We start from the raw sequence: 22,454 nt of genomic DNA, 5'->3' as shown, positions 1-22,454 counted from the left end.
ATTTTTTTAGAAATGTGGATGTGAGCTGAAGCACAGGTACAATAAGCTCTCGATAAAAAGAAGAGGACACTCACACTAGAATGTCGATAGAAAGGGTTTTCTATTTTTGGTGTATACTTTTCGAACTGAAAGGAAGAGGAAAAACAAGTTGTAATAGCTTTTATTTTGCCCAACATCTAAATCACTCTGTCATTGTGACGCTCTAAGACTGTCAAAATGAATTAAACACATCCCCTGATCACCACGCACAATCAAAATGAACTAATGATTGATCAATATTATTAGCTGCTAATCATTTTCGACTTGGCATGAACTACTTACGATTTTTTGGGAAAGGAATCGATAAACAGCTTTTAATAATTACTTCTACATATTTCATCTTTAAACAATTAAGGGACATTAAGAAATGGAAAGTCTTCACACACAGCCATTTGGCATGGCAGCTGCTGCGGAATATAATAACTGTGTATACAGAACACATGCATAATTTCATTAATTATAGCCATTACCAGATGTCTGCCACTTAGTCAGCATAAACAACATTAATCACAAAAACATACACTAGGTAGATTATACACACACTTCTTTATGACCGTAATTAGACCACATGGTACATTTTTTTGCATTAAAAAAATTGAAAACACATTCTGCAACAAGCAGTTAGACTGCTTTTCTTCATAAGTTTTTTTTTGGAAAATTTGGAAATGGCATTTCAAAAGGAGTAGACATGCATGCAGCTTGCACAAGCACCATGATCAGCTGGTGTGTAAACCAGAACAAATTAAGTTAATTGTTTTTAAACATAAGTCAAAGTAACAAAACAATAGCCAACTGAGCAAAGAGCCAGATTCTATGGATATATGGTCTTAATGATTTAAATCATACATTGTTAACTCTAACTATGCTACAAAAACAGTGTTTGTGTGTTAGAAGTTATAGAACTGCTACTGTTTTCAGTTCACAGAAAGAATATGTATAAAAACAGCACTGTGGATATATTTATACTTTATTCTTCCACACTGGGCTACTGTGGTATTTCACTTTTTGCTAGTACGCAAGCTTATATGGCATATATTTATGGTCGTATTCAATTATTTTGTCTTGATGAATAAAAAAAGGTTCAGTGCACTAAAATTTAAATCTGTAACCCTGAAATAAGTATAGAACAAATATGTGTTCCAAGGCCCAGAAAGGATTTGTAATTTCTCCATCTTTTGACCACACAGCACCTTAAAGCGCCTTGGGATGTTTACTATGTTAAAGGCGCGACATAGATAAAAGTTGCTGTGGCTCATCAAGTTCCGAAACAACTTCTCGTGGCTGTTATCAGTTTGTGCTATTTTAAAATAGCAGGGCCGTGTTAACTTAACACTCATCAAATATTAAACAAGTTTTAGGATACTATTCTCTTTAAGTATTACTTCACAGTGACTGCCAAAAGTTTGAAGTCCAATGTGCATAAAGAATCTCAAAACAAACACATGAACTACCATCCTTAATTGGTTGTCCATTGATTGTGTGGTCAAAAGATATCACAGGAGGTTCAGAATAGAAAAATAAGTGCCACTGGTGTTTTTCTTTTTAAGAACCACATTAGCCAACCCATGGTCACTATGGCAAAAGAGATGGAAGGTATTTTTTTTTGTAAGGGAAGAGGGGGAGTCAAGAGATGCTCTACTTATCCTCACTTTTCTGCCTGGGGTATGCACCATAGGTGGTGCAGTGGGCGGCATGAGTGGAGTCGGTGGCAGACTCGCAGGGAAAGGAGCAAACGTGTGCTGATGTGTGTGTTGATGCGTGTGCTGATGCTGGTGTTGATGCTGATGAAACTCTGCCCTCAAGAATGGTGGCGGGGCTAGCGACCCTGCCCTGTCGGAACTCTGAACCAAAAACCGGTTGTTCAACTCCTGCCTCAGCAGTTCATGCTCTGGAAGAGAAAAAAGAAACACAAGGGCCGTGGGCCAGTCAATTGGAAAAAAAAAGGCCAAATATTCACCTGGCATTCCCTGTTTCTGCAGGTCATGCTGTGGTGGTTTTCTACATGAGGACTCATTGGTGGAGGTAACAGAGATGCCTGTGACAAAGCACCAATCAGAATTCCCGACTGAGGCTGACAATACATGATTGGTTGGTTGAATGATATCAACAGGCTGGTATCTAAAGACAGAAGAGAACCATATGAGTCATCCCAGCAGAAAACAAACTGGGGAGATGAGAAACACACACACAGTCCACCTCTAAAGGAGATAGCTAAGACACTATACTTGTCTCCATAAGAGCAGGCAGCAATATTGCTATTTGAAATGTACCCTCCGGACATTGGTGAAGTTGGCACCTTTGCAAGCTACTAGTTTTTATTCATCCAAATTGGAAAAGATGCATTGAGACTTTTTAATGGCAAGGTCTGCAGCAATAACCATTTGATTACTTTTATACAGGCATTTCAGAGCTCATTTGTGCTGTTCTAAGCAGCCAAAACTTACAAATACTCTGAATCACCTACACTGCTAGTAGCATTGCAACATCCACAGCAAGGCCACATCTGCAGCATGCTGAAAACATATATTTTCAATAAAACAAAATCATTATATGCTCTTATGAGGACATGTTTCTTGACATCATTTCAGACTTACATTCAATACAGCTTCAAGAGAAAAGAAATCAGTTTGAATTATGTTACCTTGTAAGATAATCACATTTGAAAAACTACTTATTGAAATATCATTACCCTTTGAGTTAAAATGAATGGAATGATTAAATACAAGCGTAATTCAAGGGATGAGACAATATTCTTGTTAATTAGCGGTACAATCATCTTGGCCAAATGCTTTTCTAACATTTTGGGGTAGAATTTGAAAATTTGTAACAAAACAGAAATGGTTTTATTTAACATTCCCCCAAAATGATCCTCCTTGCAATGGCGCTTAGTATAATTATTCAAACAAATCAGCAACTTTACAGAAATCAATCTAGCTTGTTAAGGACTGTTAAACATCATTACATCATTCAAAGTTTCCAGGAAATTAAATATGGAGGAGATTTGGATTTTTGAGTGCCTAAGTAGACCGAAATAAGGATTTTTTATTAAGCAACTCTTTTGCTGGGAGGACCATAAGCAAGCAACAGGCCAGCTTATGAGATCAACAAGGCTGCTTCTTGAAAGCTAAGGGGCACACCATCAATACTCCCTCTCTTCCAACTTAAATCTATAACTGGCAGGATTATAATTAAATATTTTCTCTGCTCTTAAGGGACTTCCCAAATACGGTACATATTTTCTCTCACCAGGGATTGCAGATGATCTGCTTTCATATTTTATCATTGCTGCTTTTTAATTTGAAATTTCTAATGATCATAAGACCAATGTACTTGACTTCTAAACAAACAACAAAATGTGTGAGAATTTTGAAGCTATGGTTATGGTCCATAAACACAAATCAAATTCTTTGATCAGCCCCCACACTCTCAATCTAATAAGTGTGAATTCTTCCAGGTGAGACGGGTGGGGTAAGAGGTAAAGAAAGGGAAGGGGAGTGGAGGAGGTTATTGGTTGAATTCTACCTCTATCACTCAATGGCATTAATCCACTATAATACCAGACCCCTCAATAAGTGGACACATTAAACCATTACAAGATCTGGACGTGCTGCTATTTCTTCATTTTATCAGTTACATCTGTAATGACCAAGGATTTGCAATTATCTTAAGTCAAAACAATTCTGTTAAGAATGGTGGTTTGAGATGTTACACTATCTGAGACAGTCAAGTCAAACAAAAGATGTCTACATAAATGAATTAAATTCACATTTTATTGGATTACATTATATTTTTGGACATGCTTCAGATATAAACAGTAGCAGATTAGGCTGCCTTCTGAATATCAAGAAATCTTATGAATTGAGAGTTTGGATTTTTTTTCACGCAGTACTTCCCTCATCTCTCAAGGTCATTGCCATCCTGTTAGGTTATGAACTAAGTAAATGCAATGTTCACTAAAGAGTGTTTTATTTGGGTGTATTTGAAGTGAAACACTAGAACCCTTGAGTAAACAAAACTAAACTGGCATTTTGGGGAATACAAAAGGAATTAAAAACACAAACAAGCAAAATCCTCAATGACAAATGCAGCTGAAGGACATCTTTAACACCGTGGGTGAAGAAGAATCTGCACCTACCTGAATAGCCAGGTGCAGGGTGACCCGGTACAACAAGGCTGTTTGACGTTAAAGGAGGTGGTGGTGGTAAGGTAGCTGGTGTTGCAAACATGGCGTGGTGATGAGGGTGAGTCTGAGGCCTCAGGGAGAAATTATGTGAGGTAGCAAGGTTTGGAATAGATAAGGGCAGGACTGGAGTGGATGAATGATGGGGGTGGATTTGGGGGGATGAAGGTAAGTGTTTGGGTAGGCTGACGCTTGCAGCACTGCTGGCGCTGCTACTCCTGCTGCTGGGGAAGAAAATTTGATCATTAGTTAACATAAGACACAAAACAGAATAAAAATACAGATATATTCATGTGCTGGGACTAAAACAAAGCAGTGGTGTTTCAGGTGCAATTTTTACTGCAAATATGTTGCAACAATCCTGAGCCAAATAATTTCACATAAATCATTTTCTTCATTTGAAGCAAAACTGGCAGAGATATATGCATGAGAATTCAGTCTCATTGGACAATATTATTCCTTGGTGCTATTTTTAATAAAACTTGAGCAATTTTCAATTCAAGAAATATGGTAGGAACTGGAGTTTAAAATTTTAATGGGAATAATCTTTTGTGATCTTGTAATCTTTAGTACTGGGCAAGTATAGTAATAACAAGTTTGGATGAGTTAATAGGAATAATCCCTCTGGTTATTTCCACAGTATTCAACCCATTTGCAAGTGCCTCCTCTTCACTGCATTATTTGGATGTGTTGAAGGTAAATGGTGTGCTAAGTTGAGATGGCTTCCTTACAATTAGATAAATCTCAGTCATCTCCTGGAAGATCTAATCTGAAACATCTTTGTGCTTCTTGGCCTACTTGGTTTACTCTAAACTGAAAATCTGGAAACTGACATCAGGATGACTCATCTCCACAGTTCTGTGGTACAAAACACCAGGTAACCATTAACAACAATATAGCAGTTAACTGTGCCGTGCAAATAATGCAACATTTAACTGAAGTATGCTTTGATAACTTTCAAATGTAGCCACTTAAAACAAACGTAGCCAAGAGTGTTACATCTTAAATATATTCCCAACCTCTAGACATGTTCAAGGAAATCCAAGATGGCATTTCCTCAGATGAAGGGTCATTTTCTACTATTAACTTTAATGCTATCATTGTAATGAAAAGTTAAATTATTTTGCAGTTAATTTGTTAATAAGTCAGGCTGCGCCACTGTACAGAGTTGCGCAATTTTTTTATTTGGATACTTATTTTTCTTTCTGAAGTTAATTGGGCCACAGTAATTTATTTGTGGACAGACAAATTTAACTTTATGGTTTTCCACTAGCCTGGATGACATCTGTTAGTGATGCCAGTACATTCTGAGGCTGCAAAATCCAATCTGAAATCAGAGCACAGACAGTTTCTGTGGCGATTTGGGCATGTTAATGAAACAATTGCTGTGTTTATGTTTAATGTAGCATTGGTCAAATAAAAAGGCAAAACATTCAGGCTGTGAACTTCTGCCCTCTTGGTTTAGGGGAATGAGTAAATGACAACTGACAGCATTTTTTGAAAAGACTGGCAAGAGCTATAAATATAAGGGAACAAAATGAACAATTTTTCTGCTGCCTGGCTCAAGTCAAGTTCACAGAGCCATGGCAAAGATATAGCACACAGAAGGGCCATTCAGCCCATCATGTCAGTGCTGGCCCAAAAAAAGAGAAAAAGTAGCTGTTCATTTTAATCTCGTTTTCCAGCACCCGACCTGTAGCCTTGCAGGTTAGAGCGCATCAAGTACCAATCCGGGATTCTTTTAAATGAGTTGAGTGTTTCAGCCTCTGTCACCAATTCAGGCAGTGAATTCCAGACCTCACCACCCACTGGGTGAAAATGAATTTCCTCATGTCCTTCTACCAATCACCTTAAATCTATGCCCCTGGTAATTAACCCTCTGGCACGGGTAACAGGTCTTTCCTGTCTACCCTATTTGGGCACCTCATAATTTTGCACATCTCAATTAGGTCACCCCTCAGCCTCCTCTGTTCCAAGTAAAATAGCCCTAGTCTATCCAATATCCAAAAGAGAAAATGCTGGAAAATCTCAGCAGGTCTGGCAGCATCTGTAAGGAGAGAAAAGAGCTGACGTTTCGAGTCCAGATGACCCTTTGTCAAAGCTAGTCTATTCTAGTCTATCCAATCTCTCCTCATAGCTGCAATTTCCAAGCCCTGACAACATTCTAGGAAATCTCCTCTGTACTTTCTCCACAGCAATTATGTCCTTTCTGTAATGACCAGAAACCTAACTATTGGAGCTGCAGGAGCAGGTCAGAGGCTAGGAATCCTGTGGCGAGTAACTCACCTCCTGACTCCCCAAAGCCTGTCCACCAACTACAAGGTACAAGTCACGATTGTGATGGAATACTCTCCACTTGCCTGGATGAATGCAGCTCCAACAACACCCAAGAAGCTTGACACCATCCAGGACAAAGCAGCCCACTTGATTGGCACCCTTCCACAAACGTTCATTCCCTCCACCACCAATGAACAGTTGCAGCAGTGTGTGCCATCGACAAGATGCATTGCAAAAGCTCACCAAGGCTCCATAGGCATCAGCGTCCAAACCCATGGGAGCTTCCATTTAAAAAGACAAGGGCAGCACATACATGGGAACACTACCACCTGAAGTTCCCACCCAAATCATTCACCATCCACACTTGAAAATATATCACCACTCCTTCCCTGTCACTGGGCCAAAATCCTGGAACTTCCTCCCTAACAGCACTCTGGATATACCTACACTACATGGACTGCAGCGGTTCAAAGCTGCAGCTCACTATCACCTTCTCAAGGGCAATGAGGGATGGACAATAAATTCTGGCATAGCCAACCACACCCACATTCAACAAATTTTTAAAAATGGTGAACAGAACTGTACACAAAATTCTAGCTGTGGCCTAACTAGCATTTTATACAGTCCCATTATTTCATCCCTGCTTTTGTATTCGATACGTCGTCCAATAAAGGGAAGAATTCCATATACTTTCTTTACCACTTGCCAGGAACCTCTGGAGATGCACTCCAAGGTGTCTCGCTTCCTCTACCCTCTCAATATCCTCCCATTTATTGTGTGTTCCCTAGCTTTGTTTGCCTTCTCCAAAAGCATCATCTCAAGTCTCTGGATTGAATTCTATTTGCCACATTTCCGCCCACTCAACCAAATCATTAATATTATTCTGGAGACGACAGCTATCCTTTTCAATATCAGCTACAGGGCCAATGTTTATGTCACCTGCAAATTTTCCAATCAGGCCTCCCATATTTAAGTCCAAATCATTTATATATACAACAAACAGAGAGGACCCGAACACTGAGGGCTGTGGAATGCCACAGGAAAATCGTTCTGCATTCGCAAAAGTATCCATCGAATATTACCTAACAAAAGCAAATTACTGCGGGTGCTGGGATCTGAAACCAAAAGAGAAAATGCTGGAAAACCTCAGCAGGTCTGGCAGCATCTGTAAGGAGAGAAAAGAGCTGACATTTCGAGTCCAGATGACCCTTTGTCAAAGCTAAAAGGCATAGAAAGTGGGAGATATTTATACTGCAGGGGGAGGGAACGAAAGATGAGTCATAACCACAGAAACCAGGGGAAAAGGTGAATATTACCCTTTGCTTTGGGTCACTGAGACTTCTTTGTTCTTTGAGACAATTCTGCATTCAACTCGCCATTTTCCCCTGTATCCGGGGGGGCTTTTACTTTTCTGACCAGTCTGACACGTGAGACCTTGTCAAATGCCTTACTAAAATCCATAAGGACAGCATCCAGTGCACTACCCTCATCAATCGTCCTTGTTACTTCCTCAGTTACTAAGTTAGTTCATTTTACTAACTGCGTTAATTTCACACTTTGGGCATCAGCCAAGTTCTTTCCAACTTAATCATAAAGCTTTGTTTGCAGCACAGCATTTACAATTACTCATTCTAAGAAGCAGAGTGCCAGAACTTAATTTCTACTTTGAACATTTTACAATGTACATAAAGTTGCAGACTATAAAGATACATATCATAAATAGATGAGTCAGTTGGAGCATGTCACAGATGATGGAAACAGTTTAACATCTGCCAAAAATATATTTCTCATATAATTATAAGTCACAACCAGTACTTGCTGTATTATATAGCTGCAACAAGTAATGAAGCTACTGCATAATTTTATCTTGCATTTTTACAGTGTCTTTTAACATAGTAAAACGTCCCAAGGCACATCATAGGAGTGTTATCAAACTAAATTTGACAACAAGCCAATATAGAGATATCAAAATATTAAACACTTGGTCAAAGATGTGAATTTTAATGGAGCATCTTCTGGGAAGAGGGAGCAGTAGTAAGGTTTATAGAAAGAATTCCAGAACTCATGCCCTGGACAGCTGAAGGCACGGCAGCCAATAAAGGGTGGAGAAGGGGGAGAGAAAATGAAAACTGACAAATGGACAGAATTGGAGGAAGACAGAGTGATCAGAGAATGCAGGACTGAACACCAAGATAAAAATGTTAAATTTTAGTTGCTGTTGGATCAGGGGTCAATGTGAGTGAGTGAGCACAAAGGGAGATGGGAGACTGGGACTTGGTGGAATTCAGGATAAGAGCAGCAGAGTTTTGGATGAGCTCAAGTTTTTGGCAGGTGGAAGAGGTGAGGCTGGATGAGTGTTTTAGCTGCAGAGGACTGAAGCAGATGGATGCTGACGGAAGACTAACATTAGCAGTTTCTTATGGGTCTGGATGAAATACTTTGGTTTCACAAAACCACTGTATGAAATCAACATTTAGTCGAGGTTTCAATATTAAACAGGTAGCAAATAATAGTTTCAGAAAGATTAAATGGTTTGAGATAAGAAAGCAGGTCTTGTGCTTGGGTGAGTACATGCGTGTTCAAAAAATTAGAAGGCTTTGGTTTTAGTAAACATTCACTCACAAATGGTGAACCGCGGTTCAAATCTGGCCCCAAACTAATTTTCTCGGTTAAAGACCCTATGCAAAATGAGTTTTACATCTCAATGCAGTGCTTAGTGTGCACCGTACCTGCACAAAATAGCCCCTATTTTTTCAATTCATAGAGCCATAGAAGTTTACAGCATGGAAACAGGCCCTTCAGCTTAACTTATCCATGCCACCCTTTTCTTTTTAAGCTAGTCCCAATTGCCCGCATTTGGCCCATATCCCTCTATACCCATCTTACCCATGTAACTGCCTAAATGCTTTTTAAAAGACAAAATTGTACTCGCCTCTGGCAGCTTGTTCCAGACGCTCACCACCCTGTGTATGAAAAAATTGCCCCTCTGTATTCCACCCCTCTCACCTTAAACCTATGCCCTCTAGTTTTCAGAGGTCACCGAATAACTTTTGTGGGAAATGAGAAAATGTCATGCTACTGCAGAATGAGGTACTCGAAGACAGAGGTTGTGGGGCTATACAAGGACAGAGTTGCACTACACCTGACGTGGGAGTACTCAATGATGATACTGAGAGAGAAATAGAAAGTGGCCTAGTCATTAACACGCTACAGTACAAATAAAACACGTAGATTCTGAACCCAATGCAATCCCCTCCCTGCTTACCTGATACTATTAAAACTGCTGAAAGGTATCTGGTGGTGAATCTGGTGATGTACAGGAGGCTGCGTGTGAATCTGAGACAGAGGGTAGTGCTGCAGTTGTGGCTGTAACTGTGGCGTTGGCTGTCTTGGTTGCGGTTGTGCCTGGTAAATGGTTTCCTTCACTGTTGGACTCACTGTGCTATTGGAAGCACACGCTGAAGAAGCTGGAGGTACCACGGCAGCTGGAGGGCTTGGCAGCAGTGGCACAAAGGGTGTCTCTTTGCTCTGTTCCTGGCTACGTTCTAGTCCAGAAACCTTGGAAACACCTGGTCCCTTTGTTTCAGGTTTTTCATTCAATGTCAAACTGCTTCCAGTGAAGCTTGAACCTAGAAAATTAGAGAAGAGCAAAACCTTTACTGAAGTGTTTATGCAGTACATTTCCATGCTTAACCATCATCAGCTGATTCCAGCTCTCTGAGGAATAAAGTCAGCTTTAATAACTCACTCCTAATTATTGTTAAACGCCTGTCGATTCAGGTCTTCGCCAAGCACATTCTAGCATAAAATGATTATGTTGCAGTGCAACTCTGAAAAGTTCACAGCCTTTTCCCACTGTGCACTGATCAAAATCCTCAGCTCATTCATGCCTATTAATATTTAAGGATTAATTAAATGTAGAGGTTTTATCACAAACTTAATAGCGTTTCCCACAATTTATTTAAAAAACTACCTGTTTAAACCGTCAAGGAGGCCAATCTTACAGCCCTGCGGTCCAGGCATAATCCATTTGCACAAATTACAATCAAATGAATATGAGGGAAGCAAAGTGGCATGGATATTAACACTAATTGTTGTCTAGCCGCAAACAGCACATCCTTGCTGCAATTTACTTAATGAAAATCTGTTTAGTTTAATTGCTTTGACACTGTTCTCTTTATCTCAATGAATGCATGTATCAAGCTAGCTTTACCGGCCTTGCTTCTGCAGTAATAGTCTAAAGGATGAACTAACAGGCAGTGAGGCCTGTGTTTACATCCCGGGCCTAATCTCTTCATTCAACGGAAATCACATTCCAGCTGGCTTAGCATGCTCAGAGTTAGGGAATCCTAAGTACACAAAGGCAAGCGGAATGAAAAACATGTTTAAGACAAGAGTTAAACTTTAAGTATTAAGGGACCTTTGCAGCAAAGCTTATTAAGTTTTAACATTTTCACCATTTACTGCAGTTTGAGCTAACTTTTAATTTATTCTTTCCACATTTTAAAACAATTAATCACAATAGTTCTTGTTATATTTCTATACAATCCTATAAAACATGATCACTTCCAACATATAGGGCATCTTACTGTTAATTGATGGCATTCACATTCTGACTGACTGACATGTGCTCATTCCTTCATTTGCAGATCCCTTGCCAGGAAAAGCAAACCTTGTAGATAATTTCTGACTGATATTAGAACTTTTCATTTGGGGAACCTTACCTGCACACTGGAATCCTGCCACTGCCAGTCCCAATTTTTAATATCCCAGATGTTTTACAGCGCTTCTGCCAATGGTGTACATTCATGGTCTGATTCCCATGCATTGCAATTCCCTCCCTGAACCTCTCCATCTTGCTCTCCTTCTTTAAGGCCCTCCTCATAAACCCATCTCTTTGTTATAATTTTTAGTCATCCCTCTTAATAGCTCCTTTGTCCATTTTTGTTTGATTACATTTCTGTGAAAGGCCTTGGAAAATTGTGACATTACAAGTGCTCTGAAATGTAACTTTTAGAAACAGTAGCCCAATAAGCAAATAGAAACACAACCTCTGTGTCGGGGGGGGGTTTCAGTTACTGGGCTAGTGCATCTTCCAAGCAGGTAGATTCATATAACCTGCCCTCTGTGTTTAATGGGCCAGATTTTAAAAGATGGCTAAACCAACAGCAACTTGTACGACCACAATATGGGCAGCACGGTGGCACAGTGGTTAGCACTGCTGCCTCACAGCGCCAGGGACCCGGGTTCGATTCCCGACTTGGGTAACTGTCTGTGTGGAGTTTGCACATTCTCCCCGTGTCTGCGTTGATTTCCTCCGGGTGTTCCGGTTTCCTCCCACAGGTTAGGTGGATTGGACATACTAAGTTCTCCTTCAGTGTACCCGAACAGGTGCCAGAGTGTGGTGACTAGGGGATTTTCATAGTAACTTCATTGCAGTGTTAATGTAAGTCTACTTGTGACAGCACTGCAATAAAGAGAGTATAATAGCTTCACCACTAATGGCTGCATCAACAAGATGTTCATATTTTTAACCGCTGGAAATCCAAAACAATATCTGTAAACTGCATCTATTGTTCTGATAGAAGGTATTAGTTTCTGTCAGAACACACTGCAAACTGGAGCATGTATCTCAACTATATGTGATTCTGTTTACAACAGAATATTAGCTTTTCAAGGTAGTGCCAAGTTTGACAACATTTGAGACCTTGCATCTTCTGCAAACTCAATGACCTATGCAATCTCCAAAATGCATTTTTTACTTTCTACAAAATTACATTGACAGTGAAAAAGAGCATTTCCTTCCCAAACAAGCAACAGAAATATAGAAAACAGAAAATTAGAGAAGTAAATAGGATAAAAGAAAAATACTGCGGATGCTAGAATCTGAAACAAAAACAGAAAATGCTGAAAACTTTCAGCAGGTCTGACAGCATCTGAGGAGAGAGAATAGAGCCAATGTTTCGAGACTGGATAACCCTTTGTCAGAACAAAGAGCAAAGAAAATCAGAAAAGATTTATATTGCGAGGGTGAGGGTATTATAGTTTCTGGAAGAAAAATGTTGAGATGTCCGCTACACTTGTGCTTTCGGATTTGTTGGAAGTCCTGATGCCTACACAAGTGTTGTTATTGCCCACAAAGTTTGAACCTTCGATGGTTTGATTTGCACTGCCCAAAACCTTCATGAATGTCTCTTACACTGGTCTGTGCTGGGAGACGTGGGCGAGATAGCGCAACTTACTCTGATCTTTACCATATTACTCTACTTGACCTCTGGTGTAACGCAGTGTTTAATAGCATAATTCAACCCACCACCTCAACTAACATCCTCATCAAATCGACTATCAACCACCCCGACCTGTCTGCTCGCCCTCCTCCGAATTGATTGCCCAACTCCCCTGACTCCCCAGCGATCTTATCGCCCATCCCCGCTAACAACCCCCACAATTGACAGAACTGCCTCACCCAACATCCAAACCCAACACCCGCTCACTCACTCAAAATCTTTGAGATTTTTGAAACACTTCACTAAATATAGCAGCTGATGTTATAAAAATGGGCGTGTCCTCTCCAGTGCTCCTCTTCGCCAGTATTTCGTGTGGATGATTGAGCTAAAGCATCACTGCTACAGATGGGACAGGATATCCCAGCTGGAAGTACGCAAAAAGGTCCAGGTGTAGCAAACTTCGCAGTCAGTGGCAACTGCCCCAGCTAGCATCACCGCTGACTGGAAAACTTGGACTAATATATCCAGAAGATCTAAATCATCTTGAAAGTGTGAAGACCAAATGTCAGTTTTCGTCAACCACTGACTGTACATTGCACTTGTAACACATTCAAAATTAAGCATCAGATCATCATAATTAGCTGGTTCAAGCTTTGCAGATTAATGATTGCATGTATAAAGATCGCGGGATACTTCAACTTTGATGTGATGATTAATGATGATCTCAATACCCTTTGCCCTTAGTCCACATCTTTATAAAGTGTTCACATTTAAAATGGATCTGTTCAGTTGTGAATCAGTGCATCAAGCCATCTATTATACAACAGCTGCAATCCAGTCTTGTCATCCTTTTCATGGCCTTTGAATAGTTAGTCAGCCAGCCAGCTAACAATCTAAATGTCTTGGAAACAGCTGCCACAACCACTTATTATTGTTAAGTTGCGTCTGGCATGTAGGAAAATCTGGAGAACTACTGTGGGAGCTTTGAATTTGTTTTCAGCCACTGTTTTAAACAAAACTCTTGGTATCCCGTGAAAACAAAACTATGTCAAAATATAACTCATTTGCATATCTTTTCAAGGGCCGAATGCTGGGAGAATAGTTCAAGAAAAACAATAGTTAGAAAGTCATATTTGGTAATTTAGTTGCTGAATATCAGCATCTGCAATGCCTTATCTCAGAGTACAAAAGAAATGACAAGAGAGCTCTAACCCTAACTCTAAAATCCAAGAATGAGCAAAAGATGCATCACATTCATCATTTGATGAATGTGATGTACAAAGATTAGAATTCTGCTTTATTTGATATGTATGTGCATAGGATATCAACCACGTTCAGGATTTCACAATCTGTGCTTTAATAAATTTTAACAGCACAAAGTAAATGATGCTCTTTTAGTCTGAACTTGGTCCACTGATAGGTATTCAACTCTATTGGGAACAGTACCAGACTTGCCTGAATGTGCAAAGTTAATGTTGGAAACATTAACTAAAAGTTCTCTGCTACAAAGTATTAGTGTCTTTAAAATAGCAAGAGATCTCAAGATGCCTCACAGAAGCAATATCTTAACACCAAACCTCACAAGAAGATATCAGGGTCGATGAACGAAGGCTTGGTCAAAGAGATAGGTTTAAGACGGGCTTAAACGAGGAAAGAGAAGTCGGAGGAATTTAGGAAGAGATTTCCAGAGATTAAGAGCCTTAGACAGCTGAAGACATGTGATGCCAATGGTGGAGTGTTTAAAATCAGCAATCCTCAAGAGGCCAGAATGGGAGGAGTGTTGGTATCTTGAAAGGTTGTAGGATCAGAGGAGATTGCAAAAATAGAGGGGGGCAAGGTAATGAAGGGATTCAAGAACAAGGATGTAAATTTTAAAAGTGGTGTTGCTGAACTAGGAATCCAGTGCCAGTCTGTGAGCATAAACATGCACGGAACGTGACTTGGTGTGAGTTAGGGTAAGGGCAATTGATTTTTGGATAACCTTATGTTTATGAACACAGGACTATGGTACATCTCACTCTCAATCCCCTGGAAACAGAGATTTGTATGATTCAGCCCAGATTCCCCCAAGAATAGCAATAAATTAGAGTTCTGATTAGCCATTTGTTTAGTCTGAAAAGTATTGATTAATGCTCTAAAAGTTATGAAGCTTGTCTCATAATGGAGTTAGTCGAATTAACTGTTTCAGAAAAGGTTTTAGAAGCAGAGTCTAATCCTTAACCTTCAAGGACACTTGAATTTTAACTATTCTTGCCAAAATATTTGACTGCATGCACTAGAATTTACCAAATCCTGGTGATCCAAGATCCCAGTTTTTAGATGTCCAGATCACCAACAACCTGTCCTGGTCCCCCCAAGCCGACACTATGGTTAAGAAAGCCCACCAACGCGTCTACTTTCTCAGAAGACTAAGGAAATTTGGCATGTTCGCTACAACCCTCACCAACTTTTACAGAAGCGCCATCGAAAGCATTCTTTCTGGTTGTTTCACAGCTTGGTATGACTCCTGCTTTGCCCAAGATTGCAAGAAACTACAAAGGGTCGTGAATGAAGCCCAGTCCATCACCCAAACCAGCCTCCCATCCATTGACTCTGTCTATACTTCCCGCTGCCGCGGAAAAGCAGCCAGCATAGTCAAGGACCCCACACACCCCGGACATACTCTCTTCCACCTTCTTCCGTCGGGAAAAAGATAGAAAAATCTGGGGACACATACAAACCGACTCAAAAACATTTTCTTCCCTGCTACCATCAGATTTTTGAAGGGACCTACCTCGCATTAAGTTGATCTTTCTCTTCACCCTAATTATGACTGTAACACTACATTATGCACTCTTTTCTTTTTCTATGAACGGTATGCTTTGTCTGTATAGTGCGCAAGAAACAATACTTTTCACTGCATACTAATACATGTAACAATAATAAATCAAATTATGGAAACATCTCAAACTTCTACTTGGATTTGTGGTATTTAACCAAATTATAGCTCGGGAAAATAATTTATACTTAAACTGGATAATAGGGTAGGAAATGAATGAGAGGCAACAGTAGGCATTTCCCAATCTGAAGCAAAATTATTGATTTTCTTTCCCATTCCCTAAACAGCAAGTTATTAATCATTCCAATTAATGCGTGCACATAGCTCCCTAATGCATAAATTGAACCATTAGATCAATAGTAATGCCCCCAGAGTATTGTTGTGGCATGCAATTACTGTATGTACTGTACCTGTACAACGTCCACTGACTACATTAGGGCTTTTAAACTTCGAAGCAACCGGCTTTAACAAATGTATCAGATTTGATGTTCCGCAATCTAAATATGTAACACTTCATGCTATCACTAACTTGCAAACGTCTGCAACTTATACTATGTTCACAGTATCACATACAAATTCCTTCTTGTACATCATCAAGTTAAGCATGAATGGTTTTGTATACAGACATCCTTGCAGGAGGGAGGTAAAAATGGACAATGTAGGATGAGCAATGGTCATGTCCTGCAGCCTTCCAGCTTTCTTTACAATGAACAGGCAAGTCTGAAGGTCTATTGTTTATTCAATCATATCTTAAAGTTCCACGATCACAGCTATTTGCAAAGCACTTATCACAGGCCGCCATCATGAAGATTTCATTTGTTTTCAACCAAGGACATAAATATTTTGACTAACATTGCCTCAATATAGCGATATGGTTGAATGGGATTCATTCTTCCAACTATTTTCCAATCACACACACAGAGTTCTGTTAATAGGTAGGTATTCGGGGATGATTGTCTCACACAATGAACCTGGTGCATGAGGAAGTTTAAAACCACAGATGGCTACCCAACTTTCAGCCACATTTCAGGCCAGTTAGATTCAAGTCAATCAACTATGAAATTGTTACAAGCTATAATGTTAATTAAGATGTTCAAATTGCTGTTATTCATAATATTTGTTGCAAGGCAGCTCCAGCTGATTGCTTACCTCTAGTCATGTGAAGGTTAAATGATAGCTGGGAAGCAATTCAACTTGATGGATGGAAAAACACATTACTAAGAAACTGGAAATACTTTAGTTTCCATAGTCCAACTAGGACATCTAGACAATGTCAATGAGTGAGATACAATCTGAAGCAAGATCCAAGCATTTACTTGCAACTGTCTAATTTTCTTCTATCTATCAACAATAGCACTTGGCGCATTCTGGTGAAAGACAAACAAACTAGAAAGGGGTAAAACACAACAATCTCTTCCTGTCACCAAGACAAAAACTACAATTTCTAATGTCCTTGCCTGCACTTACTGATTTACGTCTGCAGCATGAACAGCCAGCATGAACAAAACCATAAAGGAAACAGACTAATACCAATTACTTAATCAGAAAGACTTCTAAATTTATTGCTTGTGACTTACAGAAATCAAATTATAATTACTGCTGCATTCTTACAAAGCTGCTTAAATTTTATGCTAATAAGGACTATAGTTGAAATTATTTTATTTCACAATGATCTTGAACTAAAACATGCTTATTTGAGAAACTAACAACAACTTGCTATGCATCACGTTAAGGTCACATTGTTTAAATGTTTTACTTGAATACAGGTAGCAGTCTCCATAAATTAGTTGCTGGAACCTGGATTTGAAAGTTTTTACCGTTGAAAATCCAGTCATTTTAGAAATAATTTACCTTAAATGCTATGCTTTGAAGCAGAGGCAGGCAGATTTGTTCCAGTGCTGTGGGAAGAATAAAGATAAGCAAACCTCTATTCCTCCTTACTTGAATTCAATGGGCAAATTCTGCAGGGAGATGGGTTTACAGAAGCCGTTCAAAGGCTGGATCAAATAGAAGCTCATCGATTGACTCAATAAATTACGTGTCACACATTGTTCCATTTCTTACAGCCAGCTGTAGGTGTACACTTTCTGGCTACCAACAGGTAACATATCAAAGCAGGTTGTGTCAGTTGTCAAAACTAGCAATGCTATCCTACACTGTCTCTGAAGGGACGATAAAGGGAAGAAAATGCGCACACAGGCATTGATTGCTGCCTTCTTTGCTACCACTGCGGCTGTCTGCAGGTGATATCTGCACGTATGATGCTTTCATTGCTCTAAGTGCCTAGCTCAGGCAACCTGCATTCCATCCATCATCATTCATTAGAGAAGCTATTGGCACCCAATTAACTGGAGAGGGCACAAGCCGTGAAACAAATCAGGATCAGTTCATCTTCCAACCTTCAGGCTGCAGGCAACTGGATTTCGCCACTGAGGACTGTCACATCTGGTTTCCTTCTCTATAAACAACCCATTCTATAAGCTGTCAAAATGGATTTGGAACCAAATCAGAGTAATGCTGTAGTGACAGTGGCAAATAGCAGGAGTGTGCAAGGATGCAAGCATCTAAGGAACCAAAGTATTGGCTTAACTGAAGGACCATGAGAAACGTGACATGCGTTGCCCTGATGGCATGAAGACATTTTACTTTTCATTTGCTGCATGATAAATAAATTCAACTATTGACGGTTTGAGTTTGTAAACAATTGTGGGAAGACACAGATGTTCACTTGCCATCAAATATAATTTTAGAGCATATTTTCCTTTGCATGCACCTGCCACAAAACAAACAGAATTATTCTGTCTGCCGTTGTATCTAATGTAGGAGACCTAGCTCAATGTGTGTTTAAAAGTCCTTGAATCTACTGGCTGCTCACTTTATATCAATATCTGAGCAGTAGACTCAAGTATACAAGTTTGAATAAACCTCTTGCAGAATTGGTCCCTTTAACATTTTACCTACAAAGACTTTTACATTATTTTACTGTGAAGGGGGAGTGATGCAGTGGGTGGTAGGGGGAGATGAAGAACACTTATAATATCTGGAAGAATTTAATTGCTTGATAAATATGGTTAGCAATATTTTGAGTAAAGGTCTAACATTTCTGTGCTAGCAATGTTTTACCATCAACATGAAGAATATTAGATGGCAGCAGTATAGAATTCCCACACAATGTTTTAAAAGGTGGGCTCCAAACTGTTAATTAAAGCTGCTTTGGTTTAATGTTGTCCAAGTGTTGCCAGTTCCTGAACCAAGGGTATCACACAGTGCAGGGACCTAAAGTTGTCAAATTTGTGAAGGTCAAATAGTTGAAATGACATTTTGCTGGTTCTAGTGAATCTGTCGGGTTTACTTAAGGGTTTGTGTCATAAGCTGGTTTGCCTCTAGCATGTCAATGAACCCAGAATAAACACAAAGGTCAGAAGTGGGGCTGCTCACTGACGATTGCACAATCTTCAGTATCATTACCATTCACAACTCCTCAGCGACTGATGCAGCTTGTGGTTGTATGCAGCAAGACCTGGACAACATTCAGCCTTGTTCTGAGAAGTGGCAAGTAACATTTGCACCATACAACTGCTAGGCAATCTCAAACAATAGATCTAACCATCTTCCCTAGACATTCAATGGCATCACCATTGCTGAGACCCCCAAGGTCAAGATCCTTGGGGTTACCAATGACCAGAAACTGAACTGGGCCAACCATTTAAATACAATGGCTACAATAGTAGATCAGAGGATGAGAATTCTGCAGAGAGTAAATCACCTCCTAATGCCCCAAAGCCAGTCCACCATCTACAAGGCATAAACCAGAAGTGTGATGTAATAGTCTCCACTTGATTGGAAGAGTGCTGATCCAACAATACTTAGACACCCTCAGGACAAATCTTGATTGGCACCCTATTCACCACCTTAAACATTCAATTGCTCCATCACTGATGCCGTGGCTGCAATATGTAACATCTGCAAGATGCACTGCAGCAACTCACCAAAGTTCCTTCTACAGCACCTTCCAAACATGTGACCTCTACAACTAGAAGGACAAGGGCAACAGATGCATGGGAATGCCATCAGCTGCAAGTTCCCCTCCAAACTACACATCATTCTGACTTGGAACTATATTTCTGTTTGTTCACTGTTACTGGGTCAAATTCTCAAACAGCACTGAGTGTATCTACGCCACGTGGGCTTCAGGGCTTCAACAGGGTGGCTCATCACCACCTTCTCAAGGGCGATTAGGGATTAGCAACAGATGCTGAGCTAGCCAGTGATGCCCACATCTTGTGAAAAAAAATGTAATCTTCTTAGTCAGGTTCTGATTAGCTAAGGTGTGTATTTGATATGTCTTCAGTTACTTCTGCCCAATATACCCTCTGAAACTACTGCAAACTAAATCCTTTGGTTTCCAATTTCATACAAACCTGTTACCTTCAACATCTTTAAATAGCAAAATAATCTTAAAAACATTCAAACAGAAAAAGAATTCCTAACTTGTCATTTACTACACAATAATTGGAGGCCTCACAGGAGAGGCTCCTCTTTCTTTGACCCTAATAGCATTAATCACCCAGCAACTTGTGGTATCCACTCTGCCTTTCAAATTCACTTCACCATATAGTAAATAGATTTAGACCAATAACCAAGATATCCACATCTCTCATGTTAATCATCAAGATACTGCACTCTTAACTCTTCCAATTCTCTTGCAAAGATTTTCCCCTTACCTTAACTCGCTTGGAATAGGAAACTCATGCCAAGGGTGTGGACCGACCTGATATTTCACCCAACTAACCATTTTCATTCAAGTAGAGAGAATACAGGCGATGGGCCATTCCACAATGGGGACCATCACCACCCAAGCTCCACCACCAAATATCTGACAAGCAGCACTGGATGGCCATTGGGATCATGGACAATAGTTCATTTTTCCCCTGCTTAGGGTAGGATATGGAGGCTCCTCTGTACTGCCGCTCGGCTTTAGCCTGCCCCATTCCAGTAATGAATATACTGACTTTCAATCCTTTTTTTAAAAATTTCAGTGCTATTACATCTACAACCTATCATGGAAAAAGTGTTTTCTGCACAATGTTTGCATGCATTTCCATTATAACACAGAATTAAGCTCTACTGGTTCTAAAGACTTCACAAATATCTCGTAGTATTAAAGAGGGCGCAGCACTTTGTTTAGATTTAAAGGTCAGGTAGGACTTAAATGAAGGGAATCTGATCTAATGTACTATGAGATCACTTTTTTTAAAGAGTGGATGCAGTTGATTAGAATCTCCACCCTCTATTATTAAAAATGTCAAGTCAGGATTATTCAGGCCTAGCTGTCAAATGGTTTGTGCTCAGGCAGAGATCATGTGTCCCAGTGGTAAGACGCAGCATGGGTTCATGAAGGGAAGGTCATGTTTGACTAATTTGGTGGAATTCTTTGAAAACATGACATGCGCAGTGGACAATGGGAAACCTGTGGATGTGTTGTATCTGGATTTCCAGAAGGTATTTGACAAGGTGCCGCACCAAAGACTGCTACATAAGATAAAGGTGCACGGTGTTACGGGTAATGTATTAACATGGATAGAGGATTGGTTAACTAACAGAAAGGAAAGAGTGCAGGTAAATGGGTGTTTTTCTAGTTGGCAATCAGTGACTAGTGGTGTGCCTCAGGGATCAGTGTTGGGACCGCAGTTGTTTATGATTTACATAGATGATTTGGAGTTGGGGACCAAGTGTAGCGTGTCAAAATTCACAGATGACACTAAGATGAGTGGAAGAGCAAAGTGTGCAGAGGACGCTGAAAGTCTGCAAAAGGATATAGATAGTCTAAGTGAGTGGGCAAGGGCCTGGCAGATGGAGTACAATGTTGGTAAATGTGAGGTCATCCATTTTGGCAGGAATAATAGCAAAATGGACTATTATTTAAATGGTAAAAAATTGCAGCATGCTGCTGTGCAGAGGGAGTTGGGTGTCCTTGTGCAGGAATCTCAAGGAGTTGGTTCGCAGGTGCAGCAGGTAATTAAGAAGGCAAATGGAATTTTGTCCTTCATTGCTAGAGGGATGGAGTTTAAAACAGCGAGGTTATGCTGCAACTGTATAAGGTGCTGATGAGGCCACACCTGGAGTACTGTGTACAGTTTTGGTCTCCTTACTTGAGAAAGGAAAGACTGGCACTGGAGGGGGTGCAGAGGAGATTCACTAGGTTGATTCCGGAGTTGAGGGGGCTGGCTTGTGAGGAGAGACTGAGTAGACTGGGGCTATACTCATTGGAATTCAGAAGAATGAGGGGAGATCTTATAGAAACATATAAGATTATGAGGGGAATAGATAAGATAGAAGCAGGGAAATTGTTTCCACTGGCTGGTGAAACTAGAACTAGGGAGCATGGCCTCAAAATAAGGGGGAGCAGATTTAGGACTGAGTTGAGGAGGAACTTCTTCACACAAAGGGTTGTGAATCTGTGGAATTCCCTACCCGGTGAAGCAGATGAGGCTACCCCAATGAATGTTTTTAAGGCAAGGATAAATAAATTTTTGAACAGTAAAGGAATTAAGAGTTATGAGCGGGCGGGTAAGTGGAGCTGAGTCCACGAAAAGATCAGCCATGATCTTATTGAATGGCGGAGCAGGCTCGAGGGGCCAGATGGCCTACGCCTGCTCCTATTCTTATGTTTTTATGAGATCTGGGGATGATGGATAGCTTCACTGCCTCTGAGCTAGAAGCTCTGGGTACGAGTCTCACCCAAGGACTTGAAGGCCAAGGAAGGTGCAATTGTAATGCGGCCCAACAGGTTGATAATCAGCCAGCAAAACCTTTCAACACATGCCAAAGACAGGTGGTAAAAATGGTCAGCAATATGATGGAAATAAATGCTGAAGTCTCTACCACCTGTTAAGAAACCCAAACTTACTTT

General features: G+C 40.2%; 1 protein-coding gene across 12 annotated transcripts in view; it reads right to left on the bottom strand.

The window, feature by feature from the left end:
* fbrsl1 (fibrosin-like 1) overlaps nt 1-22,454 on the bottom strand; it is an 856,957-nt gene that overhangs the window by 29,380 nt on the left and 805,123 nt on the right. For 7 of the 12 annotated variants that reach the window (XM_078227177.1, XM_078227182.1, XM_078227180.1 and 4 more), the window contains 4 exons: nt 9,762-10,125; nt 4,175-4,443; nt 1,689-1,927; nt 75-125 (listed from right to left, as the gene is read on the bottom strand). In XM_078227177.1, the coding sequence (XP_078083303.1) occupies nt 75-125; nt 1,689-1,927; nt 4,175-4,443; nt 9,762-10,125 (923 nt within the window). Of the gene's footprint in view, nt 1-74; nt 126-1,688; nt 1,928-1,996; nt 2,158-4,174; nt 4,444-9,761; nt 10,126-22,454 lie in introns of all 12 variants that reach the window. The other 5 variants (XM_078227185.1, XM_078227183.1, XM_078227186.1 and 2 more) reach the window with 2 other exon arrangements.

The sequence above is a fragment of the Mustelus asterias genome, chromosome 13, assembly GCF_964213995.1.
Source record: "Mustelus asterias chromosome 13, sMusAst1.hap1.1, whole genome shotgun sequence".
Classification (NCBI taxonomy): Eukaryota; Metazoa; Chordata; class Chondrichthyes; order Carcharhiniformes; family Triakidae; genus Mustelus; species Mustelus asterias.
The sequence above is the reverse complement of the archived record's forward strand: the minus strand, read 5'-3'. Positions and strand labels throughout refer to the sequence as shown.